Here is a 13,217-nt window from a genome sequence, read left to right as displayed (position 1 = left end):
GTGACGTCAGAAGCCTGGAAAAATTATTTTAAATTCCTGGAAATCAATAAAAAATGATGACAAAAGCCTGGAATATCAGGGAAACAAAAAACTGGAAAATTCATTTGACACGCCTGAAAGTGCGACAATTGAATCCAAGTTCCAGGGAAAAAAATTTGACTCGTTAAAGTCAAATGTCTGGACAAAAAGAGTGACGTCAGAAGCCTGGAAAATTATTTTAAATTCCCGGAAATTATTTAAAAAATTATGACAAAATCCTGGAAAATCAGGAAAACAAAAAACTGGAAAATTCATTTGAGACGCCTGGAAGTGCGACAATTTATTCCAAGTTCCAGGGAAAAAAATTGGACTCGTTAAAGTCAAATGTCTGGACAAAAAGAGTGACGTCAGAAGCCTGGAAAAATTATTTTAAATTCCCGGAAATTATTTTAAAAATGATGACAAAAGCCTGGATAATTGGGAAAACAAAAAACTGGAAAATTCATTTGACACGCCTGAAAGTGCGACAATTTATTCCAAGTTCCAGGGAAAAAAATTTGACTCGTTAAAGTCAAATGTCTGGACAAAAAAGAGTGACGTCAGAAGCCTGGAAAAATTATTTTAAATTCCTGGAAATCATTAAAAAATTATGACAAAAGCCTGGAAAATTAGGGAGACAAAAAACTGGAAAATTCATTTGACACGCCTGAAAGTACGACAATTTATTCCAGATTCCAGGGAAAAAAATTTGACTCGTTAAAGTCAAATGTCTGGACAAAAAAGAGTGACGTCAGAAGCCTGGAAAAATTATTTTAAATGCCCGGAAAGTATTTAAAAAATTATGATTAAAACCTGGAAAATTCATTTGAGACGCCTGGAAGTGCGACAATTTATTCCAAGTTCAAGGGAAAAAAATTTGACTCGTTAAAGTCAAATGTCTGGACATAGAAAAGTGACGTCAGAAGCCTGGAAAAATTATTTTAAATTCCCGGAAAGTATTTGAAAAAATTATGACAAAAGCCTGGAAAATCAGGAAAACAAAAAACTGGAAAATTCATTTGAGACGCCTGGAAGTGCGACAATTTATTCCAAGTTCCAGGGAAAAAAATTGGACTCGTTAAAGTCAAATGTCTGGACAAAAAGAGTGACGTCAGAAGCCTGGAAAAATTATTTTAAATTCCCGGAAATTATTTTAAAAATGATGACAAAAGCCTGGATAATTGGGAAAACAAAAAACTGGAAAATTCATTTGACACGCCTGAAAGTGCGACAATTTATTCCAAGTTCCAGGGAAAAAAATTTGACTCGTTAAAGTCAAATGTCTGGACAAAAAAGAGTGACGTCAGAAGCCTGGAAAAATTATTTTAAATTCCTGGAAATCATTAAAAAATTATGACAAAAGCCTGGAAAATTAGGGAGACAAAAAACTGGAAAATTCATTTGACACGCCTGAAAGTACGACAATTTATTCCAGATTCCAGGGAAAAAAATTTGACTCGTTAAAGTCAAATGTCTGGACAAAAAAGAGTGACGTCAGAAGCCTGGAAAAATTATTTTAAATGCCCGGAAAGTATTTAAAAAATTATGATTAAAACCTGGAAAATTCATTTGAGACGCCTGGAAGTGCGACAATTTATTCCAAGTTCAAGGGAAAAAAATTTGACTCGTTAAAGTCAAATGTCTGGACATAGAAAAGTGACGTCAGAAGCCTGGAAAAATTATTTTAAATTCCCGGAAATTATTAAAAAAATTATGACAAAAGCCTGGAAAATTAGGGAAACAAAAAACTGGAAAATTCATTTGAGACGCCTGAAAGTGCGACAATTTATTCCAAGTTCCAGGGAAAAACCTGAAAAAATTTGACTCGTTAAAGTCAAATGTCTGGACAAAGAAAAGTGACGTCAGAAGCCTGGAAAAATTATTTTAAATTCCCGGAAAGTATTTAAAAAATGATGACAAAAGCCTGGAAAATCAGGAAAACAAAAAACTGGAAAATTCATTTGACACGCCTGAAAGTGCGACAATTTATTCCAAGTTCTAGGGAAAAAAATTTGACTCGTTAAAGTCAAATGTCTGGACAAAAAAGAGTGACGTCAGAAGCCTGGAAAAAATATTTTAAATTCCTGGAAATTATTTAAAAAATTATGACAAAAGCCTGGAAAATTAGGGAAACAAAAAACTGGAAAATTCATTTGAGACGCCTGGAAGTACGACAATTTATTCCAAGTTCTAGGGAAAAAAAATTGACTCGTTAAAATCAAATATCTGGACAAAAAAGAGTGACGTCAAAAGCCTGGAAAAATTATTTTAAATTCCCGGAAATTATTAAAAAAAATTATGAAAAAAGCCTGGAAAATTAGGGAAACAAAAAACTGGAAAATTCATTTGAGACGCCTGGAAGTGCGACAATTTATTCCAAGTTCCAGGGAAAAAAATTTGACTCGTTAAAGTCAAATGTCTGGACCAAAAAGAGTGACGTCAGAAGCCTGGAAAAATTATTTTAAATTCCTGGAAATTATTTTAAAAATGATGACAAAAGCCTGGAAAATTAGGGAGACAAAAAACTGGAAAATTCATTTGAGACGCCTGAAAGTGCAACAATTTATTCCAAGTTCCAGGGAAAAAAGTTGACTCGTTAAAGTCAAATGTCTGGACCAAAAAGAGTGACGTCAGAAGCCTGGAAAATTATTTTAAATTCCCGGAAATTATTAAAAAATGATGACAAAAGCCTGGAAAATCAGAAAAACAAAAAACTGGAAAATTTATTTGAGACGCCTGGAAGTGCGACAATTTATTCCAAGTTCCAGGGAAAAAAATTGGACTCGTTAAAGTCAAATGTCTGGACCAAAAAGAGTGACGTCAGAAGCCTGGAAAAATTATTTTAAATTCCTGGAAATCATTAAAAAATTATGACAAAAGCCTGGAAAAACAGGAAAACAAAAAACTGGAAAATTCATTTGACACGCCTGAAAGTGCGACAATTGAATCCAAGTTCCAGGGAAAAAAATTTGACTCGTTAAAGTCAAATGTCTGGACAAAAAGAGTGACGTCAGAAGCCTGGAAAAATTATTTTAAATTCCTGGAAATCATTAAAAAATGATGACAAAAGCCTGGAAAATTAGGAAAACAAAAAACTGGAAAATTCATTTGACACGCCTGAAAGTACGACAATTTATTCCAGATTCCAGGGAAAAAAATTTGACTCGTTAAAGTCAAATGTCTGGACAAAAAGAGTGACGTCAGAAGCCTGGAAAATTATTTTAAATTCCCGGAAATTATTTAAAAAATTATGACAAAATCCTGGAAAATCAGGAAAACAAAAAACTGGAAAATTCATTTGAGACGCCTGAAAGTGCGACAATTTATTCCAAGTTCTAGGGAAAAAAAATTGACTCGTTAAAATCAAATGTCTGGACCAAAAAGAGTGACGTCAGAAGCCTGGAAAAATTATTTTAAATTCCCGGAAATCGTTAAAAAATTATGACAAAAGCCTGGACAATTAGGAAAACAAAAAACTGGAAAATTCATTTGAGACGCCTGAAAGCACGACAATTTATTCCAAGTTCTAGGGAAAAAAATTTGACTCGTTAAAGTCAAATGTCTGGACCAAAAAGAGTGACGTCAGAAGCCTGGAAAAATTATTTCCAATGCCTGGAAATTTTTTTTTTTCAAATTGAAACGCCTGGAAAACCTGAAAAGAGAAATTGCCGACGTCTGAAGCCTGAAAACATGATGAATTATTCCAAATTCCTTGAAAATTATAGAAAACAAAGCGTCAAAAGCCTGGAATAAATAGGTACAAATGCGTGGTAAAAAAATAATTTCCAGAAAATTCAGTAAACAATAAACTAGAAAATTGATGTCAGAAGTCTGGACAAGTTAAAATCACATGTCTTGTCGAAAAAGGACCTCAAAAACCGGGAAAAATTATTTTTAGTTCTTGAAAAATATTTAAAAAATTATGCCAAAATCCTGAAAAATGTCAAAAACAAAACTGGATAATTAACGTCAAAGCCTAAAAAAAAATAACTTCAGACGCCTGCAAAATTGAGCCGAACCTTTGGAAAACCTTTAAAAGATACCATTAAACGCTTGATATGAAATAAAGAAATATTTAAAATCCTTGGCGGGTATAAAAAATGACGTCATACAACCTCTGGAATAGATAGAAATTGCGTCATAAATTTTGGAGGATCTGAAAAATAACGTCAACGGCCTGGAAGACGACAGGATCAAAAATCTTATTTTACCATTGGATTGTTTGGAAACAAATAGCTGAAAATGAGTACCATAGAAGAGAAGTTTTTCGATTTTGAAAGTACCATTGATGGAATCAAAAATCTGATTTTTCCATTGAAATCCTAGGACAAAGTTAGTTGAAAATGAGTACCATGTCGATGAATTTATTTTGATTTTTGAAGAAGTTTTTTGATTGCGAAAGTACCATTGATGGAATCAAAAATTTGATTTTTCCATTAAAATCCTAGGACAAAGTTAGTTGAAAATGAGTACCATATCGATGAATTTATTTTGATTTTTGAAGAAGTTTTTCGATTTCGAAAGTACCATTGATGGAATCAAAAATCTGATTTTTCCATTGAAATTCTAGGACAAAGTTAGTTGAAAATGAGTACCATGTCGATGAATTTATTTTGATTTTTGAAGAAGTTTTTTGATTGCGAAAGTACCATTGATGGAATCAAAAATTTGATTGTTCCATTGAAATTCTAGGACAAAATTAGTTGAAAATGAGTACCATATCGATGAATTTATTTTGATTTTTGAAGAACCTTTTTGATTGCGAAAGTACCATCGATGGAATCAAAAATCTGATTTTTCCATTGAAATCCTAGGACAAAATTAGCTGAAAACGAGTGCCAAGTCGATGGGTTTATTGTTTATGTTTGAAAAATGTTTTTTCATTTTAAGAGTACCGGTGACGGTAACAAACATCCCATTTTACCATTGAATTACTTGAAAATTAAATTGAATTAAAAAAAGTTACTTAAATTAAGACATAAAGATTTTAGGAGTATATTAAACTCATTTAAGACATAAAAAAAATATTTTTAAGACAATTTAAGCGTGTATTTCGTTGTCATCTTCTAGACATTCGCATGCTTCAACAGCATCGTCATTTTCCTCTTCTTCAAAAGTTTGTCCCATAGCTTCTTCTAAAATATTCTTAAAAAATTCCTACGCTGCCACTGAAAATCAGCATTATTAAACTGCTTCTCCTATTGGTTTCCTATTGGTAGTTTTTCTAATTAGGTCCTTTTTCTTTACGTCTTTTTAAGTAGGTAATGTAACAGGTTTGTTCTATGGAGATTCATTTTCTAACCAATGTCTTGATTTGCTTGAGTTCCGTACCTTTGAATTTAGATTTATCTCGGATATGTCTTCTGTCTACGAATTAATAAAAAAAAGTAATTTGTATTTAAAACGTCCGTGTCTAATTTTTGGTTGTTTTATAATTAATCATGCCTGAAATCACGATGATGTCAATAAAATTCCCGACAGTCATTTTCCACGATCCAGTTATCGCCTTTTATTTGTTTTTTTTTTAATGTTTACTCGCAATTTAAGATAAAAAAAAACATTATTTGCACGAGTCAGTTTGTGACTGAGAAATACACATCTCGTGAGAGTGCATATTTGCAGTAAACGAATATGAACCAATATACAGGGGGATCCACATCTTGGATCATACAAATATGAAAATTTAACTTTTTCACTAACCTCTGAGGTCAACTGAAGATTAGGAAAACGACCTCAAGAGAAAATAAAATTTTAATTTTAGATGACAGGTGAGCGCACACACACACACTTGGCTTTATTTGAATAGCTGGATGCCACTTAAAATCGTTGCAACAAAAAAAAAAAGAAGGTGACACAAAGAGAGACATCTGCGCAAACACTCAACATAAACGACACTGCTGTCAGCGACTGTCAAATCAAATTAAATTTATTTTTAAAAATTGCCTGCTCATAGGATGGATACGTCATCTTAAGTTGATGGATCATTTTTTTTTTAGACACTCGAGATGAATCAAAGTAGTCGTCTCAACTGCCTGGAATAATTTTTTTTTAATTCCAGGCACTTGAAGTACACTTGGTTGCCTAGAATGTTTTCTCAAATCCAGGCAGTTGAGACGATTACTTTGATTTATCTCTAGTGTCTGAAAAAAAATGACCCATCAATTTAATATGACGTAACAAATCAATCAAGTGTCTAAAATGTCATTTTTATTCCAGGCAGTTGAGACTTATCTGTTACGTCATCTTAAGTTGAAGGATCATTTTTTTTTCAGACACTAAAAATAAATCAAAGTAGTCGTGTCAACTACCTGGAATTGAAAAAAAATTGAATTCTGGGCAGTCAAGTGTACTTCAAGTGCCTGGAATTAAAAAAATTAATCAAGTGTCTAAAATGTCATTTAAAAAAATTTATTTTTATTCCAGGCAGTCGAGACTTATCTGTTACGTCATATTAAATTGAAGGATTTTTTTTTCAAACACTAGAGATAAATCAAAGTAGTTGCCTCAACTGCCTGGAATTGACAAAATGAAATTATAGGCAGTTGAGTGTACTTCAAGTGCCTGAAATTACAAAAATATTATCTCAACTACCTGGAATAATTTTTTTTTTGCACTTACAGGCAGTTGAACTTTTTTTTTATTCCAGGCACTTAAAGTACACTCAACTGCCCGTAATTTAATTTTTTTTCAATTCCAGGCAGTTGAGACGACTACTTTGATTTATCTCTAGTGTCTGAAAAAAAAATGATCCTTCAACTTAAGATGACGTAACAGATAAGTCTCAACTGCCTGGAATAAAAATGACATTTTAGACAGTTGATTGATTTTCTTATTCCAGGCACTTCAGGTTATTCTGTGAACAAAAATTTTGTCTATTATTATAAAAAGGCATTATCTATGCCCTAATTATTTAAAATGACTTATAGCCTAGAATAAAAAGCCTAAAATAGGTTTTTATTATTCCAGGCATTCTACGTAAATATATAGTAAAGTCTACGTCACGGAGTTACTTCGAGTTCCTGAAATTACAAAAATATTATCTCAACTACCTGCAATAATAATTTTGTTTTGCAATTACAAGCAGTTGAATGTTTGTTTTTGTTATTCCAGGCACTTCAAGTACACTCAACTGCCCATAATTAAATTTTTTTTCAATTCCAGGCAGTTGAGGCGACTACTTTATTTATCTCTAGGGTCTGAAAAAAAAATGACCCATCAATTTAATATGACGTAACAAATCAATCAAGTGTCTAAAATGTCATTTTTATTCCAGGCAGTTGAGTCTCATCTGTTACGTCATCTTAAGTTGAAGGATCATTTTTTTTACACATTCATCACATTTTTTGACACTAAGAGATAAATCAAAGTAGTCGTCTCAACTGCCTGGAATTGGAAAAAAATTAAATTCTGGGCAGTCAAGTGTACTTCAACTGCCTGGAATAATTTTTTTTTTAATTCCAGGCACTTGAAGTACACTTGACTGCCCAGAATTCAATTTTTTTTCAATTCCAGGTAGTTGACACGACTACTTTGATTTATTTTTAGTGTCTGAAAAAAAAATGATCCTTCAACTTAAGATGACGTAACAGATAAGTCTCAACTGCCTGGAATAAAAATGACGTTTTAGACACTTAATTGATTTTCTTATTCCAGGCGCTTAAGGTTATTCTGTGAACAAAAATTCTTGGAATTTCAAGCAGTTAAGCCTACGTCACGAATTGTCTGAAATAACAAAAATGTTGCCTGGGATTATAAATAAAAATTATCTATGCCCTAATTGTTTAAAATGACTTATAGCCTAGAATGAAAAGCCTATTATAGTTTTTTTTGCAATTTCGGGCAATTGGCTGTTGTTTTTTTATTATTCCAGGCATTCTACGTAAATATATAGTGAAATCTACTTCACGGAGTTACTTAGAGTGTCTGAAATTACAAAAATAAAAATATTATCTCAACTGCCTGGAATAATTTTTTTTTTGCACTTAGAGGCAGTTGATTTTTTTTTTATTTCAAGCACTTGAAATACACTTAACTGCCCAGAATTCAATTTTTTCTTTATTCCAGGCAGTTGAGACGACTACTTTGATTTATCTCTAGTGTCTGAAAAAAAAATGACCCATCAATCTAATATGACGTAACAAATCAATCAAGTGTCTAAAATGTCATTTTTATTTCAGGCAGTTGAGTCTCATCTGTTACGTCATCTTAAGTTGAAGGATCATTTTTTTTTTACAGATACTAGAGATAAATCAAAGTGGTCGTCTCAACTGCCTGGAATAATTTTTTTTTTAATTCCAGGCACTTGAAGTACACTTGGTTGCCTAGAATGTTTTCTCAAATCCAGACAGTTGAGCCGACTTTTTTGATTTATCTCTAGTATCTGAAAAATGATCCTTCAATTTAATATGATGTAACAGATGAGACTCAACTGCCTGGAATAAAAATGACATTTTAGACACTTGATTGATTTTCTTATTCCAGGCACTTAAGGTTATTCTGTGAACAAAAATTCTTGGAATTTCAGGCAATTAAGCCTACGTCACGAATTGTCTGAAATAACAAAAATGTTGCCTGGGATTATAAATAAAAAAAAAAGATATATGCCCTAATTATTTAAAATGTCTTATAGCCTAGAATTAAAAGCCTAAAATAGCTTTTTTTTGTAATTTCAGACAATTGGGTGTTGTTTTTTTATTATTCCAGGCACTCTACGTAAATATATAGTGAAGTCTACGTCAAGGAGTTACTTCGAGTGCCTGAAATTACAAAAATATTATTTCAACTGCCTGGAATAATTTTATTTTTTATTCCAGGCACTTGAAGTATACTTGACTGCCCAGAATTTAATTTTTTTTCCAATTCCAGGCAGTTGAGACGACTACTTTGATTTATCTCTAGTGTCTGAAAAAAAAATTAACCATCAATTTAATATGACGTAATAGATTAATCTCAAAAAAATGAATCAAGTGTCTAAAATGTCATTTTTATTCCAGGCAGTTGAGACTTATCTGTTACGTCATCTTAAGTTGATGGATCATTTTCTTTTCAGACACTAGAGATAAATCAAAGTAGTCGTCTGAACTGCCTGGAATTGAAAAAAAATTAAATTACGGGCAGTTGAGTGTACTTTAAGTGCCTGGAATAAAAAAAAAGTTCAACTGCCTGTAAGTGCAAAAAAAAAATTATTCCAGGTAGTTGAGATAATATTTTTGTAATTTCAGGCACTTGAAGTACACTCAACTGCCTATAATTTCATTTTGTCAATTCCAGGCAGTTGAGGCAACTACTTTGATTTATCTCTAGTGTTTGAAAAAAAAATCCTTCAATTTAATATGACGTAACAGATAAGTCTCGACTGCCTGGAATAAAAATAAATTTTTTTAAATGACATTTTAGACACTTGATTAATTTTTTTAATTCCAGGCACTTGAAGTACACTTGACTGCCCAGAATTCAATTTTTTTTCAATTCCAGGTAGTTGACACGACTACTTTGATTTATTTTTAGTGTCTGAAAAAAAAATGATCCTTCAACTTAAGATGACGTAACAGATAAGTCTCAACTGCCTGGAATAAAAATGACGTTTTAGACACTTGATTGATTTTCTTATTCCAGGCGCTTAAGGTTATTCTGTTAACGAAAATGTTTGGAATATCAGGCAGTTTAAGCCTACGTCACGAATTGTCTGAAATAACAAATATGGTGTCTAGAATTATAAAAAAGAATTATCTGTGCACTAATTATTTAAAATGACTTATAGTCTAGAATGAAAAGCCTATTATAGTTTTTTTGTAATTTCAGGCAATTGGGTGTTGTTTTTTTATTATTCCAGGCACTCTACGTAAATATATAGTGAAATCTACTTCACGGAGTTACTTAGAGTGCCTGAAATTACAAAAATAAAAATATTATCTCAACTGCCTGGAATAATTTTTTTTTTGCACTTAGAGGCAGTTGATTTTTTTTTATTTCAAGCACTTGAAGTACACTTAACTGCCCAGAATTCAATTTTTTCTTTATTCCAGGCAGTTGAGGCAACTACTTTGATTTATCTCTAGTGTTTGAAAAAAAAATCCTTCAATTTAATATGACGTAACAGATAAGTCTCGACTGCCTGGAATAAAAATAAATTTTTTTAAATGACATTTTAGACACTTGATTAATTTTTTTTATTCCAGGCACTTGAAGTACACTTAACTGCCCAGAATTCAATTTTTTTTCAATTCCAGGTAGTTGACACGACTACTTTGATTTATTTTTAGTGTCTGAAAAAAAAATGATCCTTCAACTTAAGATGACGTAACAGATAAGTCTCAACTGCCTGGAATAAAAATGACGTTTTAGACACTTGATTGATTTTCTTATTCCAGGCGCTTAAGGTTATTCTGTTAACGAAAATGTTTGGAATATCAGGCAGTTTAAGCCTACGTCACGAATTGTCTGAAATAACAAATATGGTGTCTAGAATTATAAAAAAGAATTATCTGTGCCCTAATTATTTAAAATGTCTTATAGCCTAGAATGAAAAGCCTATTATAGTTTTTTTGCAATTTCGGGCAATTGGCTGTTGTTTTTTTATTATTCCAGGCATTCTACGTAAATATATAGTGAAGTCTACGTCACGGAGTTACTTCGAGTGCCTGAAATTACAAAAATATTATTTCAACTGCCTGGAATAATTTTATTTTTTATTCCAGGCACTTGAAGTACACTTGACTGCCCAAAATTTAATTTTTTTTCCAATTCCAGGCAGTTGAAGTACACTTAACTGCCTAGAATTTTTTCTCAAATCCAGGCAGTTGAGACGACTACTTTGATTTATCTCGAGTGTCTGAAAAAAAAATGATCCTTCAGCTTAAGATGACGTAACAGATGAGACTCAACTGCTTGGAATGACATTTGACATTTTAGACACTTGATTGATTTTTTTGAGATTAATCTATTATGTCATATTAAATTGATGGGTCATTTTTTTTTCAGACACTAGAGACAAATCAAAGTAGTCTGGAATTGGGAAAAAAATTAAATTCTGGGCAGTCAAGTGTACTTCAAGTGCCTGAAATTACAAAAATATTATCTCAACTGCCTGGAATAATAATTTTGCTTTGCAATTACAGGCAGTTGAATTTTTGTTTTTGTTATTCCAGGCACTTGAAGTACACTTGACTGCCAGAATTTAATTTTTTTTCCAATTCCAGGCAGTTGAGACGACTACTTTGATTTATCTCTAGTGTCTGAAAAAAAAATGATCCATCAACTTAAGATGACGTAACAGATAAGTCTTAACTGCCTGGAATAAAAAAGACATTTTAGACACTTGATTGATTTGTTATCCCTGATGATGGACATGTTATATGTATATCCGAAACATGTCTGATATATAAATTTAGTGGAGGATGACCGAAGTGTCATTAGCTGCAATTTATCCTTGTCGTTTCTCATTTATTTCCCTCGTTGTATAGTGCAAAGGGCGACCTTTTCAAATTTTATCGCTTAATTATAAGTTTCCGCACCCGAGTAGGAAATTAGTAAACGCCATTGAGGTTCTTAATTCACCAATGAGCAAAGAGACAATAATTATTGGAGCGGATAATTTATGGGGAAGAATATTAATTGGCGTAATATTTTCATTGAAATCCTGTTTGGCATTCATAAAAAACGATATTTATTAGAGTTTATTGAGAGGATTGAAATCCTGTAACAATCCTAGCAAAGAATATAATCATACCATTAGATTCTTGGTCAAAAGTTGTTGAAAATGAGTAGTAGCATGTTAATGGGGTTATGAATTCTCTAGAATAAATTAGCTGAAATCGAGAACCATATATCGATGAGCTTTTTTTGATTTTGATTCCTCAGACAAAACTAGCTGAAAAATGGTAAATATATCAATGGGTTCGTTTGGAATTTCAACAAAGCGACTTAATTAAATCTTGACATAAAAAAAGGATATTTCAAGATAACCCGCAACAATCATATCCTTTAATAATAATCTCCTAATATTTTTTTAAACAAATTTTAATGAAAAAGCCCATTAAAGTTCCACAGCAGTAGATCCCATTAAAAAAGCATCTTGGGCTCGTCGAACTCTTACGTCACTCACGCTGTTACACGTAGATCTTTTCGTCAAATTATAACGCGACCTATAGGTACCAAGAAGTGCGTAGTAACCGCTCCGTTGGAGGTTTAGCACAAAAAATAATGGTCTATCTAACAATAATTAATCAACCGAGATACGACCAGTTTATCGACCGTAGGGAAAACACACGTGCCGGTCAAACCTGTCGTATACAAAACCTATTGTACTAGTAAAGTTTATGTTTTTGAAATGGTATTTAACAATGTTAACAACAAAATAGCTTGTCAATCTTACCAACACCAGTTTTCCCAGTAATGTACAATAGTTGTTAAATTAGGCCATTTAATCCCGCACATTTATATTATTATTATTATTATTATTATTATTATTATTATTATTATTATTATTATTATTATTATTATTATTATTATTATTATTATTATTATTATTATTATTATTATTATTATTATTATTATTATTATTATTATTTCTTTTACAGCAATGTAAATATTGAATTGTTAATTGTACTGGGAATTAATAAACGTTATTATTATCTTTTTTTTTATAGACAGTGGTGACCAAAAAAATAAGAGTGCCTGGTTTTATTTGAATATTCCTAATAATACAGTGCATCCCAAAAGTTATGTCTAAATTCATTTAAAATTCAGGGGTGTGTTCGAAAAGAAAACGCTCGGTGTAGGTACTTTTTCGTCGAAACGGCCTTTTCCTGTAGGACTACAAACAAAAGCAAAAATTAAACAGTATCCTCATTTTTTCCGTTTTTTCACAGGATAAAGAAGAAATGTCAAAAGAGGAGACCGAAGAGAAGGAGAAAACGGAAATCAAGGAGAACGGCCTACCGGAAGAGCCCTCGAATGTTGTCCCGAATAAAACGGAGGAAACGGAGGGTGACCAACGAGTGAACGGGGAGGAGAAGGAGACGGAAAAGCCAACAATAGAAGGCGAAACCGCCCCGGAAGAAGCAAAAGTCGAAGAAACGACGGAACAGAAAAAGAAGAAGGACAAGAAAAAAAAATGGTCGTTTAGGTAAAAGTGCAACTTATCCCTCTGTACAACATTCATTTTATGACATTTAGAAGTACCACTTGGGTATTGTTTC

At 32.1% G+C, this 13,217-nt stretch overlaps 1 protein-coding gene across 3 annotated transcripts in view; it reads left to right on the top strand.

Annotated features, from left to right (window-relative positions):
* Positions 1-13,217, top strand: part of LOC126746771 (uncharacterized) — a 110,216-nt gene that overhangs the window by 47,781 nt on the left and 49,218 nt on the right. For all 3 annotated transcript variants that reach the window (XM_050455126.1, XM_050455127.1, XM_050455125.1), the window contains exon 3: positions 12,888-13,144. In XM_050455126.1, the coding sequence (XP_050311083.1) occupies positions 12,888-13,144 (257 nt within the window). The remainder of the gene's footprint in view (positions 1-12,887; positions 13,145-13,217) is intronic.

This window comes from Anthonomus grandis, chromosome 18 (assembly GCF_022605725.1).
Source record: "Anthonomus grandis grandis chromosome 18, icAntGran1.3, whole genome shotgun sequence".
Taxonomy (NCBI): domain Eukaryota; kingdom Metazoa; phylum Arthropoda; class Insecta; order Coleoptera; family Curculionidae; genus Anthonomus; species Anthonomus grandis.
The sequence above is the reverse complement of the archived record's forward strand: the minus strand, read 5'-3'. Positions and strand labels throughout refer to the sequence as shown.